The sequence below is a fragment of the Herpailurus yagouaroundi genome, unplaced genomic scaffold, assembly GCF_014898765.1.
Source record: "Herpailurus yagouaroundi ecotype Mexico unplaced genomic scaffold, PumYag 216, whole genome shotgun sequence".
Classification (NCBI taxonomy): Eukaryota; Metazoa; Chordata; class Mammalia; order Carnivora; family Felidae; genus Herpailurus; species Herpailurus yagouaroundi.
The window spans coordinates 9,098,956-9,112,289 of NW_024412447.1; the positions used below are offsets into that span (position 1 = coordinate 9,098,956).

At 60.5% G+C, this 13,334-nt stretch overlaps 2 protein-coding genes across 2 annotated transcripts in view; both read right to left on the minus strand.

Moving 5' to 3' along the window:
- Positions 1-1,583: 1,583 nt before the first annotated feature.
- HSPB1 (heat shock protein family B (small) member 1) lies at positions 1,584-3,075 on the minus strand. Its single transcript, XM_040456090.1, has 3 exons — positions 2,586-3,075; positions 2,010-2,073; positions 1,584-1,904 (listed from the first exon to the last, which is right to left on the minus strand). Exons 1-3 carry the CDS (start codon positions 2,947-2,949, stop codon positions 1,715-1,717), a joined length of 618 nt encoding a protein of 205 aa, XP_040312024.1. The 5' UTR covers positions 2,950-3,075; the 3' UTR covers positions 1,584-1,714.
- Positions 3,076-8,747: 5,672 nt separating this feature from the next.
- SRRM3 (serine/arginine repetitive matrix 3) overlaps positions 8,748-13,334 on the minus strand; it is a 56,671-nt gene continuing 52,084 nt past the window's right edge. Inside the window, 5 exon segments of the mRNA XM_040455657.1 lie at positions 8,748-10,286; positions 11,546-11,584; positions 11,586-11,625; positions 11,973-12,110; positions 12,211-12,489. Of these exon segments, the coding sequence (XP_040311591.1) occupies positions 9,546-10,286; positions 11,546-11,584; positions 11,586-11,625; positions 11,973-12,110; positions 12,211-12,489 (1,237 nt within the window). The 3' untranslated portion in view covers positions 8,748-9,545.

A 13,334-nucleotide genomic window follows, 5' to 3' on the forward strand; every position in this document is an offset into this window, starting at 1 on the left:
CTCCAGCCTTCCTGTCTGAGCTAATCTGCCCTCCCCTGCCTATGGCCACACTGACGTCCCTCCCCCGCCTCCAGGACTAGCCGTGTGGACCCGGGCAAGTCCATTCACTTCTTTGAGGCTCGAGGCGCCCAGGTGGAAGGCAGGACCAGCCACACCTCTTGACGCGAGGATTACCTTGTCAAAGCTTGGCACCAGCTTTCCCACACTTCCAGTTCGCTGGCAGCCTTGCTCCCACTCTGACAAGACGTGAGGAGGCAGCCACACCCCTGGAGGCCAGGGCCATCCTGCTGCCAGCCAGAAGGGAGCTGTTGAGCAGAGTGAGGGCGAGCCCTGGACGGGCTGATTCAGTTGGGACCACAGGAATGTGGACACGTCCAGGAGACACCTGAGATGCGGCATGTGTGTTGTCAGGGAGGAGGATGGCAGATTGAGGAGATAGGAGCTCAAGAAATGAATAGTGGTAGGGCTGGGTAGATGGGGCAGTGCCCTGGCCAACAGGCCCAGACCTGTGCTGCCAGCCGGGCCGGCACAATCCTCGTTCCATGTGTTTATTTACTTCCCTTGTTGGCTGCCCTCCAGGTCCAGCGAGGCCTTCAAAGCCAGGGACCTGCTTTGGCCTCCTGCCTGCTCCAGATTGTGGTATCCCAATGGGGAGCCCTGCACCAAGCAGTGGCAATTAAGGAGCCGCGCAGTGTTGAGGGTAACGCACTCGTGTGTGTGTGTGCACGTGGCTGCTCTCACAGACCCCGGGCAAGCCGGGCTGTGGGCTTAGAATGTCACGGTGTCTTGCCGCAGCTTCAGGCTCTGTGACCTTGTAGGTGGAGATGGTGTGGGATCTCTCAAGTTCTCAGAGACTTCACCCTGGGCTCCCAAACCCCCATCTGCTCTGTTCCTCTCCCAGATCCTTCCGAACCCTTCTTGGGCCAGGTGAGATGAGAGGGTGGTGGGTAGGACGAGGGCCAGGGAGAGGACCCAGGTAGGTGTGACTCTTCCTACCTGGGCTCGTCAAGGCAGGCCCTTCCTGGAGTGCATGTCTTCCCTGTCAGGGTCTTTGCCTCTTTTCCATCAAAGCCTGGGCCGCACTGCCCTCACCCTCTGCGGAGCGCCCTTGACCCGAGAGCCCAGGCCTGCTTCCTGCATGCGTGGGCACTGGGGGATGGAAACTTCGACAAGGTCAACCTCCTCTCAGAAAGTCACCTGGAGTGCTACACCTCCCATACCTTCTACAGGGTCCTGCCCCTCCCGGGGAGAATAGTGAAGTCTCACTGAAGTCAGCAAGGGACTCTGAGCTCCCAAGAAGCTCCCCTCCCCTGGCCCTGCTCTGTCCCTCTGCACCTGACTGCAGCCTCTGAGTCCCTGACTGCCCAAGCCTGGACCTGTAACAGCTAGTTACAATCATTTCTTCTCTCTTCGTGGACTCCGGGCCTAGCATCGGGCTCGGCACACAGGAGACCCTGGGCAAAAGTGATCAGTGTGTCAGCCAGCAAATGGCATGGAACCCCAGGCCATTAGAGAGGGCCCAACTGAAAATCAGGGAAAGGCCTGGAGAAGCTTGGATCTGAGGCAGAGGCAGAGGCAGAGGCTGGCAGTTGCTTCAAACTTTATTTGAGAAAAACAGAAGGTTAACGTATCAAAAGAGCATACAGGTTGGTGGGTGGGGATGGTCAGTGATGGCTACTGAGGCAAGGGGCAGTAGACAGCAGGGCTAAGGTCTTTACTTGGCTGCAGGCTGCTCCGACTTCCCAGCTTCTGGGCCCCCAAGCTGGGCACGTGCCTCGAAGGTGACAGGAATAGTGATTTCTGCCGACTGTGTGGCTGGCTTGGGCATGGGGGCCTCCACGGTGAGCGTGCCCTCAGGGGACAGGGAGGAGGAGACCAGAGTGGGGTCCACACCAGGGGGCAGCCTAGACAGACAGAGGAGGAAGACAAGAGTTACACCCCCATGCCTCACTGCCCCCTCCGCCCCGCACCCCTCTTCCCGCCCCCCTCAATCTGGGGCCAAGACTCACGTGTATTTGCGAGTGAAGCACCGGGAGATGTAGCCGTGCTCATCCTGACGCTCTTCATGCTTGCCTAGGGGGGAAGGGGAGGGGAGGGGAGAAGGAGGTCAGAAGCTGCAGGGAGGGGCCCGCCCAAATCCACACATGCCCCAGTGAGTGGCCAGACTAAGCCCGAGGCCCCTCAGAAGCTTCTGGAAAGTTGGGTTCAAAGTAGGGTGGGGCAGGGCGCCGCGCCAAGGAAGCGCACACGCCCCCTCTGCGGACCCGGGCTTAGGGCAAGCAGCAGGGCCAGCGCCAGTCCCCTCTGCCCGGGCCTGCGGATGGCCCCGAGGAGATCTGGTCATTTGGGGGCGGGGCTGGAGGTCTCCTCCGGAAGGAGCCATTTCTTCCCTCAAATAGAGCACTTTTCGGGCCAGAAGGGCCCTGAGGAAGCCGGAGCTTTCCAGAGCCGGAGCCAGAGCCTGGGGGCAGGGTGAGTCCCAAGTCTTCCGGGTCCCTTGGTGGAGTTTCCCTGCCCAGTTCCCCCGCGCCCACGGCTCAACCTCCCACCCCGCCCGCTTGGTCCCCGCAGGGCCGGGGGCTCACCGGTGATCTCCACCACGCCGTCCTTGGTCTTGACCGTCAGCTCCTCGGGGGCGAAGTGGTTGACGTCCAGGGACACGCGCCAGCGGTCGGCCGTCTGCCGGATCTCCGAGACGCCGCTGCTGAGCTGCCGGCTGAGCGCGCGGCTGTAGGCGGGCGCGGCCACCGCGGCGGGGCCCTCGACCGCGGGCAGCGGGCGCACGTAGCCCGGCCAGCCGCTGTGGCCGAACCACTGCGCCCACTCCTCGGGCAGCCGGGGCAGCCCGAAGGCCTGGTCGAAGAGGCGGCTGTGGGCCGGGTACCAGTCGCGGAAAGGGTCCCAGCTGGGGCTCCGCAGGAGCGAGAAGGGCACTCGGCGCTCGGTCATGTTGGCTCTGCTCCGCGCGTCTGGCTGAGGCTTGGAGAGAGAAGTGCAGAGCAGCGGCCCCGCAGCGCTTTTATGCGTCTCCAGCCGGGTATTTTTAGCAGGCGGTGTTTCAGGTCTCTATTAAAGGCAATGACGGGCTGGGGGCAGCCCCTCCCCCTGCATTCCTCCCCTGCACTCGGGGCGGGGGCGGGCCGAGGAAGGCCCTGCCCACATCTGGAACCTTCTCTTGTTTGAGAAAACAAATGATTGGAGCACCGGTGCTGGTGCAGTGCCCGCTGCCGGACACTCGCAGGCCTGGACGGTAAAACGCTGGGTGGCGCGGCTGGTGGTCAGTCCTATCCCTTTGCCCTGGAGGACAAAGCCCAGAGAGGCTGGGCTACTTGTCCCAGGCCACGGGTATCTGGAAGTGGCAGAGCCGGGATTTGAACCACAAGGTGTCTATGAAATAATGTCTTTAAAAGCAGCGTGGTGTCGTCGATGAGAGTGTGGGCTCTGTAGCCAGGCTGTCTGACTTCACATCCTGGTTCTGCCACTAACTGGGTGAATGTGCCCAAGTCAGACTCTGTGCCTCAGTTTCCCTATCTGGAAAATGGAGATGGTGATGATGATGATGATGATGATGATGATGATGATGATGATAAAAATGCTTACATCATTGGGTTGATGTGAGAATTCAGCAACTTAAAGCAAGTAGAGATTTTAGGCCAGGGCCAGGGCCTGGTACCTGCTCATTGTTCATTGTTGTTATTTTATCTATCTGCAGTTAAAGGGGGGAAGAGGAAGGAGAGTGTGTTATGTATCTCTGTTGCAGAGGCAGTGACCCAGGTCGGAAACCCACTGCTGACAGGGGGCAGGAGGAAAGTTGTTGCAAATCCCCCCATATATCTTATTTTTCCTCTAGGAGCCCTGGACCGGGAACTTGAAAGGCAGTAACTTTGAATTTAGCCTGGGCTTTGCTGTTGACTTACTGTGATTTGGGGCAAGTCCCCTCCTTTCTCCAGACCTCAGTTTCCTTTTTTGTAGATTCTTATCTCAAAGTCCCTTTTGTTTATGATTCCCACAGGACCAAGGGAGGGAGAGCGCTAGGCAGTACATTTCTCTCAAACTTGCTTGGAGCCTGAGGCCTGCCCTTGGGCCCCTACCTCCTGTCTGATCACCTGTGAGATCCAGGCCCCCACCTCCCACCTCTGGGAGAGGGTGCTGCACCTAGGCTCCTGCCATAATCCTGACATTCCCTATCTCCTGCTTTCATAGGCATGACCCCCCTCCATTCTTTCTCCTGATTTATACCCTATTATCCCTCCTTTTTATTTTTTTAATGATTATTTATTTTGAGAGCAGGGGAGGGGCAGAGAGAGAATCCCAAGCAGGCTCCATGCTGTCAGTGCAGAGCCCAACTCGGGGCTCAAACCCACAAACCATGAGACCATGACCTGAGCTGAGATCAAGAGTCAGATGCTTAACTGACTCAGCCACCCAGGTGCCCCTATCCCTCCTTTTTAGATGAGGAAACTGGAGTTCAAAGAGATATAGTGACTGGCGTACTGTCTCCTGTGAGACGCTAGCACAGTGAGCCTCTTGCCTCTCTAGTGCCCTAGCTCTTACCCTTGTGAGGCTCCCACCTTGGAGTCCTCCACTTCTGCTCTTTAGGAGGCCCACTCTGCTTAATGCCCCTTTCCCAGGGCTGCGCTGAGGCTGAACCCCGACCAGTTTTACAGGGAGCCCTGTAGATGCCTGAGAAACTAGAAGCCAGACTCCAGCCACTCGCTTTGATGAGCTCAGGGTAGCAACAAATCTCATGCCTTCTCTGTGTCTGTTTCCTCTTCAGGAGAGAGCTCCTGGATGCCTTTCTTTCTTTCTTTCTTTCTTTCTTTCTTTCTTTCTTTCTTTCTTTCTTTCTTTCTTTCTTTTCTTTCTTTCTTTCTTTTCCATCTCCTCCCATCTAGGAAGAGCAGGGGCTGGGGCATGAGTCTGAGGTTGTTCTGGTCACCTCTGAGCTCCTGGGACTTTTGTGGGCCAAGGGTGCAAAGCAGATGGAACCCCTGTTTCTGTTCCACCTCCCTTGCTGGGTCGTGTCATGGGCCCAGTGGGTCTCCTTTGGGAGCAACTGGCTGCCACCCCCCCCCCCCCCCCCGGGCCCACAAGGGTTTCAGCTTTAGCGAGCCCCAGGCCTTCACTCCCTGGCACTCCCAGGCCCACCCATCCCCAGCTCTGTAAAGTGGAGATGAGGTCAGGAGCCAGGGAGGGCCCTTGTCCGCCCCTGCTTGCCCACCTTGACCCAGACTGGAGCCCAGGAGCCCCACCCTACAGGGAGCTGTCAGATGTGGTCATGGATGCTTTCAAGTGTGGTCCTGCCCGGCCCAGCCACGTTGTGGGTGGGGGCTGCTGGGCTGCCTCCCTGCCAACACTTTGTAGACAGAAGCTCCCTTCGTAGCTCCCTGCATCTTGCCCGAAGCCAGGGTGGGGAGGGTCCATTCCTGTTGCCCCAGCCAGGGAAGTTGTGTAAGCCAGGGCCCAACAGTTCCTAGCACCCTGCCCATGGTGGGTGGGGGGGGGCAGGACTGAGAGTTCATATCAATCTTCAGCGGGTCAGTTCTTGAGGGACCCTGCCAATCACAAGGGAAGGGACGTGGGTGGCTCTGGGTGATGGTAAGGGGGTGGGGTGGGGGACAAACTGGGTTTTGGGGTCAGACAAGGCTGGGCTTGAATCTGGGTGCTGCTGTTCACTGGCCTGGTGACCTCTCTGAGCCCGCCGACCCCATCTGCAAAACGTCGGCAATAATAAGGCACCCGTGTTGCCGGGCGGTGGTGAATCTCAAATGTAGTAATGTATGGGAAGTGCCTGGCGCTCAGTAAGTGCTCATTGTTATTAAGGAAAGAGGTCCTTTCATTTTGGATACTGAGATTTAGGCTAATGTGAATTGCCCAGTTGTATGCATTCTAGAGCAGGTCCAAGTATCTTATCAAAGTCTCGTTTCTGAGATGAGAAAACGGAGTTAGAATTGCCCCAAGGTCACAAAGCTGGTAAGGGGGCGGGAGGGGGTGGGGGGGGAGTGGATTGGAACTCAAGCCTCCTGACTGAGGGGAGAGACTTTCCGAGCTGTCCAGGGAGGGCTGTGGTCTGTGAGCTTGTGGGTGCAGGGGGAGGTGTGTAGCCAAGGGGGAGGGAAGGTCGGGCCAGCCTCTCTGGAGTCCCTTGCCACCCTGACCAGTCCCCCTTTTGGGAGGTCACACCGTTATTCCCTGGGCACAGGGCAAGGGAAGCAAAGGCTGAATGTCAGCCCCTACTTGTCTACCTGCCCAAATATTCTTTGACAATCTTCTACTGTATCATTCTGGGCACTGAGCTGCCAGGGCTAGGCTTTCTGGGATTAAGAGGACAACTCCACCCCCAGAGATTTCCCAGTAGCCAAAAGGGGAGTCAGTGGGGGAGGTTGGCACTGCAGGGTCTGGGATTCCTTGATCAGAGGGGCCCCTCCCCTCATCCTTAGCCCCGAAGTCTGTGGTACTCTGCAGCAACCCAAGGCCAGCCTCGGAGCCTCCTTGCCTGGCACTGAGCCCAAGGCCTTGGCCACACTAGCCACACCTTTGACAGGCCTTTGCCAACTGTGGCTGAGCCAGCCCCTCCCTCCCTGGCTCAGCCTTAGAGAAAGCTCGAGAGTCTTCAGGCAGCTGCCCGAGCTCCCTGGAGAGGCCTGACAGCTGATGGGTTGTACCAGTCGCTGGGCTTACTGGGAATTAAAAATATGGGCAACAGTAATTAGAGCACATGGGGGTGGGGGGCACTGGATCTTTCTGGAAGCATCTAGATACTGCCCCTCTGGGAGTATCTCTCCAACCTGCCCACCCCCTAGGCTTCTGGCTAACCTTGGGTGTCACCTCACCCCACCACCACTGAAAGGGGGCCAAGGAGGAGCCATGTGGGGAGGGCTGGGGATCCATCCCCTGGCCCCTCCCGCCCTGCTGTCTAGCAGAAGGAATCTGTCTAGTCTGGGAGTCTGGGGACCTGCACTGTCTCTGGCTCTGTGACCTTGGCCAGCAGCCGGCTCCCGTGACTCATTTTCTTCATCTGTACAATGAGACCATTGGACTGGATGTTCTCGAAGGCTCCTTCCAGCTTGGTGAATCAACAGTTTCTCCTCCACTCGCCCTCACTCCCCCAGCCCCTCCGCACTGCCCGCTGTGCCATCTAATACCGCTGGAAGGGGTGTGTGTGTGGTGAGTGGAGGGAGGCAGAGAGGGAGGACCTGGCGTCCCCTGTGATGTCTGTGGAGGTGGGAGGCCCTACAGCCAGAGCGCCTTCATGTCTTGGGTGTCCTTGAGTGGAGGAGAGGGGCCTAGTGAAGGAAGGGCAGGTGTCTTGTGATCGGGCCTGTTTGCTGAACACGCCCTCAGCCGAGAGGCCGGTGCGAGTCCAAGGGGCTTTCAAGAGCATCTCAGAGAGGCAGGGGATGGGAGACGCTATCTGGGACACCCAAACTGGGCATGTACTCTTGTGACTTGCTACCCTGGGTCTGGGACTGCGGGAAACCAATTAAGAAGAGAAAACACCACCAGAACGCAACACAGGAAGCCCTGCCCAGCCTGACTCCCAGCTACCGTATTGGGAGCACAAGGTTAGAGGGGTCCCTGAGGCCCCCATGTGCAGAGAGACCAGGAGAGGACTACGACACCCCAAAGGCCCATGTCCTGGGGAGGTTCCCCCCGCCCCATCCCCTCCACCCCTTGCTACCCGGTGCAGAATTGGAGTTTACTATTTTCCTGCTTGCCTTCCTAGAGGTATTTTTTTTCTCTTTTCCCAAGCTGTAGAGCAGAGTTTAGGCTGAACCCTCAGTCTGTGGGTGGGCAGGGGCTTTGTCCTCTCCCCCTCCTTCCCCGGGGATTGGACGCTGTTTCCCCAAGTAGCTGGGGTGGGTGCTGAGGACAGAAGCTTGGGGTTTCCAGGCTGACCTAGACCATCCCCCAGGGCTCCCTCTCCATTCAGGCCAGTTTTGTGTCACTACTGGCCAGCCACCAACAGGAAATGTTCCTTTTCTCTCTGTCGCCCTCTAGTGTCTATCTGCCACCACCGCACCTTGCCTTTGGTTCATGCCCCCCCCCCCCCAAGGTTTCTGGAACCGCTCGCTCCCTGGCTCCCTGATTCACTTGTTTACTCAGTTGACAGACATCTCAAAGGTGCTTATTTGGGAGATGCAGAGGCCAAGAAGGCATGGCCTGGCTCCAGAAACTCATAGATTTAGGGAAAGATAGGCATGCCAACAGATAAGCTGAACAAGAGCTTAGGGACCTAAAGGCAGGTACAGACCCCAAAGAGCTGGAGGGACCCAGAGGTGAGAGTGGGCATTGCAGCTGGAGATCGGGAAGGCTCCTCGGAGTAGGAGGCAGCTGAGCTAGGTCCTGAACCAGGAGCTCACCTGAACGTTTGGAGGTGGAGAGGGCATGCATGGAGGGCCCGAGGAGGTGGGTCAGCTGGATGGGGTGTGTTGGAGTCAAGGACAATGATGGGAGGGGAAGCTAGGTGGGGTGTGGGGCTTGAGGGAGGTGGGGGTGTTCAAATTCCACGGGGTCTCCAGGCTGAAAGGAAAGTCTTCTTGGGTCCCCGTTTTCCTCCCCACTGAGCTGCACGCTCCGCTCCAGCACTCAGGCAGGGAGATGGACACCCTGGGTTCTGGTTCCTTCCCGCCAGATCTCCTCTCTAGGGTGGAGTCCGCGACCCTCTCCTTTCTTGGAGGGAAGGACCCCAGGACCTTATGCCCTCCCCACACTCCCCAGGTGCCCAAAGCCACAGAGACCTAGTCTCACCACCTGCCATCCGGGCACCGAGTGTTTATTAGAGTCCAATTTTTATCCGCACCGCGGAGAAAGAGGGAGGGGAAAATAGAGAGAGGGGGAACCCGGACCAGACCCCAGACCCCTCCCCCCCTGTGGGAGCCCAGGGCAGATGCCCTGTTGGGCCAAGGAAGACTTTGTGAGATCCCTGAGGGCCCCAGGAGGAGTGGGCTGGGAGCAGCAGAAGAGGGCTGGGGGGGGGGGGTGCCACTCGAGGTCCCAGGCCGAGGCCCTGCATCTAGATCTTACCCTTTGCTGTAGCACCCCTCTCTGGGTAGCCTCCACTGACTACCTCCCCACCAAATCCCGAGAAGGAAGCGCTCCCTCGGGCAGGCCCCGAAGTGCCTGTTATCCTATACCTGCGGCCCTGTGCTGCCATCTGGCCCATGTCCCAGACACAGGGCACACTGGGACACCAGGGCTTGCTCGGTCATCGGACTGCGTTGCCTTCTCCCACTCCTCACAGGCTCTCTTCCATCTACCTCTTCTCTCTTCACCTTCTGACCTGAACCCCTTTTGATGTCAGGCTCGGATGCAGCATAGTCTATACTTCCCATCTCTTGTCATGCAGAAGGCCTGGCTGCTGCTGCGGCCTTGGCCCCGGGCATGGGGTGAGGGCCAAAGGGGAGAGCCTGGCCTGGAAGGGAGAGGTGGGACCAAGAGTAAGCTCCCCGGCTCCTCAGGCTGGGGCTTAGGGGCCCACCTAGTCTGGGTCCTCCTGGGCCAGGGGAGGGGTCGGGGGAGGCTGTGGGGCCAGCCTCCAGCCATCAGCCAGGATCCTGCAGCCAGCTCAGAAGGAAGCCGCTCCCCAGCTTGGATGGTGATGCACCAAGGGTTAGGTCGTTCTTCCTTCTGTCTAACTTAGATCCTGCCTGCCATCCCACCTCCTCGTCTGCGCGTTGATAGAAAGGAGCCGAGGGCCCTGTGGAGTGGGTGCGGGAGGCTTCCAGGTCTGGCACCTTCCGAGGTGTCCCTGGGTCCACCGAGCTGTCCCCAGCCTGGTGAGCTGGCATCAAGCAGGAAGGGGGACAGGGCGATCCCTGTGTTCGCAACGGCTCTTTGTTCCCTGGACACGGTGGGCAGGCAGGAGGTGGGGGTGGGGACCCTCTAGAAGCAGCAGAACCCAGCTCCTCCTTGTCTGCAGGGCGCCCACACTCAAGGTCTTCCCTGGCCCGGGGACCCCCTTGTAGCAGTGGGGTGCAGGCCCCCTCACGGGTCCTGGGGCCTGACCCCTCGCCTCTCCCTATGCCAGGGGGCACCAAGCTGGGTCTGTCCGGGCTCAGAAGCCCCCACTCTCTGAGCTGCTCCGGCTGTGGTAGCTGGGACTGGGGGTCCGGGAGGGGCTGCGCGTGCGGCTGCGGGTCCCGCGGCTGCGGCTGCTGTAGCTTCCGTGGCTGTGACCGGGACTGGGGCTGCGGCTGGGGCTCCGGCTTGAGTAGTCGCTGCTCAGGCAGCTGGAGGAGGACGAGGGGCTGGGCCGGTAGTAGGGGATGGGACGCTTTCGGGCACTGCCAGGAGGGAAAAGCTGATTACAGGCCATTCGAGTCCCTGAGCTCTGCCCCAGGCTCTAGCTTGGCCCCTCACTCAGGCCAGGGCTTCCCCAGCAGTGGCCAGGGCTTTCCTGCCTCAGTTTCCCCTGAGCTCTGGCCTTGGAGTGCCCTCTACCCCAAAAGGATCAGGCAGTCAGTGGTCACTTGCCAATTTCATGTTGGACCTTTTGTTTTTTGCTCACTTGTCTTTAGGGAAAGGGGACCCAGTCTCTGCTTGACCGGAGTAGGCGCTCAACAATTTGTTGAATAAATGAAACTTTTAAATATAGACAACTCGCGTCAACCAAGCTAAGTAGTGGTTTCTGTGCATGGGAACGGTTGTGGATATAGCCCAGCCCTGCTTCTCTCTTCCTCACAGAATCGAAGGATTTGGTTTTTCAGGTCACTTCAAGGGAACAAGGAGGAGACCCCCCCGGCCATCGCTGCCCATGCCCATGGCCCAGCCCAGTCCCGCCGGCCCCTTCTCCTCACTCAGCTACCTCCCGCCGGCCCGGAGTTAGTTTGAAGCCAGGAAGCTGTGACCCAGAGAAAAGAAAGGAGAGTGGTTAAGGGGGCAACAGTGCCCCATGGCGTGGGGTTAATTCTGAGGAAGAAAACAGGTGTACGTTAGTGGATGGAGGAGGAGGCAGCCCGGGAGAGGGGCCGAGGTGGGTGCCAGGTGGAAGGTGCAGGGCTCCAGCTGTCTTAGGACCCTCTGCGTATGGCGATCTGGATCACCAGGGACTTGGAAGGGCTGGTTAGAGAATCAGTCCATGTTAGAGCTGAAAAGATGCTCAGGGAGCCCTGCTTATTGTTCAGACATGAGAACCGAGCCCCAGAGAGGCACACTGATCTCCCAAGGCTGCCCAGCAAAGTCTCAGAGCTGGGTTCAGAATTTTGCCTGTAGCCCTCTACCCCATGTCAGGGGTCTAGGGCTAGCAGAGTGATTTCCACGAACACAGACCATAATCTCACCCGGAGGCCCAGGCCCACGCCCACCGGTCTGGGCCAAAGAAGCTTTCTGATGGGGCTTCTGTCACATCAGCCACACCCTCTGCACAGCCCCATAGGACTGAGAGGGGCAGTGGAAGGGATGGGACCTCCCACAGCTGCCCCAGAGGGTAGGCCGCTGGTGCCCCCTCCTCCAAATTCCCCAGGGGGCTGGGAGGTGAGCAGTGAGGTTAGTGAGAAAAGGAGAGGCAGACAGATGACAGCTGAACAGAGCCAGATCAGCTCACATGGGCATCTCCCCTGCAGCCTGTGGGGAGGGGGTCCCCTCGGCCCCCAGGCCGGCCACAGGCCACTCGGCAGGCTGGACCTTGAGATGAAGGAGAAAAGGAGACATCATTGCCAGGAGATGGATGTGGGGAGGAAGGAGAGAGGGAGGGGCTCCAGGAGGGATGGCTGGAATCTTCCGGAGCTGAACTCCATGCCTGCTGCTGCCTACCCAGACCCGAGCGCACAGCCCCCTCCCCTCCGTGGGCCTTCAGACCCCTGCCTCTGAGTCCCACCTCCCCAGCACCTCCAGTTCTGCCCCCTCTCCTCCTCCAGGGGCCTCTTCCTCCCCCCTCCCCCGCCCCCACCAGAACGACACCTCTCCTCCCGCACCGGGTTCAGTCCGTTCCCCTGGAGGTCCCCAGCGGGCCGGCCGGGGCCCCTCCGTACCTGGTGATGCGCCGCGGCTCCATGAAGCTGGGCGAGTCCCGGCGCCGCTTGCGGATGGGCGAGTAGCTGCGGGAGCGGCGCCGGGCGCGGGCGGCCTCGGCCTCGGCGTGCCTCGCGCGGCCTTCGCCGTCCTTGTCCCTGCGGGCCCGGCCGAGGTGAGCGACGCGGCCCGGCCAGCCCCGGCCCCGGCCCCGCCGCCACCCCAGCGCCCGGCGGGGACCCCCGGGCCCGCACTTACCGGCCCAGGTTTTTCTTGGGCGACGGCGAGCGGCTGGGGCTGCGGGTCCTCTTCTCCGCGGAGCGCGAGCGGGACTTGGAGGGCGAGCGGCTGGAGCTCCACGAGCGCGGGTGGGGGCCCGGGCTGCGCGACGAGCTCTTCCCCTCCGGGCCGCCGTGCCTGCCGTGCGCGCCCGGGGACGGGGAGGTGCTGGCCGGCCGAGCGCGCGGGGGCCGCTCCTTGGTCCTGGAGAGGCACGGCGACAGGGGCTTAGCTAGGGAGAAAGTGGGCTGGGGCGGGGGGGGGGGGGGGGGGGGGGGCGGGCCGCGGGCGCCCGGGCCGCCCCGGCCCCCCGGGCCCCCCCCCCCCCCCCCCGGGCGGGGGCGGGGGGCGCCCGCCGGAAGAGGGTGCGGGTGACAGGGAGGGGGCTCAGCTAGGGACAAAGTGGGCTCAGGGGAGGGAAAGGGATTCAGTAGGGGGAGGAGTTCTATGCAGGAGAGAAGGGTTAGTGAGCGGGAAGAGGTGATGCGTGAGTTGGTGGCGCGGGGGAAGGTTTCCTGAGCAGGGAAAGGGCTGGGATAGGGGCGTGGGGAGTGAAATCAGTGTGGAAGAGTGTGTTCCCTGGTGTGGAGGGAGAGTGATCGGTGGGGGCGGGCAAGTGAGGGAGGAGAGAGAGCTCCCTGATGGGAGGAGAATCCTGGGTGTGGGGCGGGGCGGGGGTGGGGGGGACTCTGTTGGGTAGGAGAGTGATCAGTGTGGGGAAGGGAGGGCTCCGTGTGTGAGGAGAGAGCGATCAGTGAGGGGGGACCTCAGTGAGTGGGGAAGGAGAATGGGAGGCAGTTTGCAGAGAGGGAGAATTGCAGAGTGGAAGGGAGTTTGCACCGTGGGTGGGGGGAGTGATCACAGAAGGGGGAGCTTAATGAGAAGGAGGGAGAGCGGTCAGTGTGGGGAGAACAGTCGGTGGGTGGGGGGTAAGGGGTCTTTGGGAGCAGGGAGAGTGGTCAGAGGGGCCGGTGGGGGTGGGGATGGCTGTTCCGAGGGGTGGGGGAGAGGGGTCGGTGGAGAGGGGAAGCTGTTCTGTGGGGAGGGAGGGGCGAGAGCGCGGGGAAGGGTGTTCCGCGTGGATGGACGGGACCGGTGGGGGC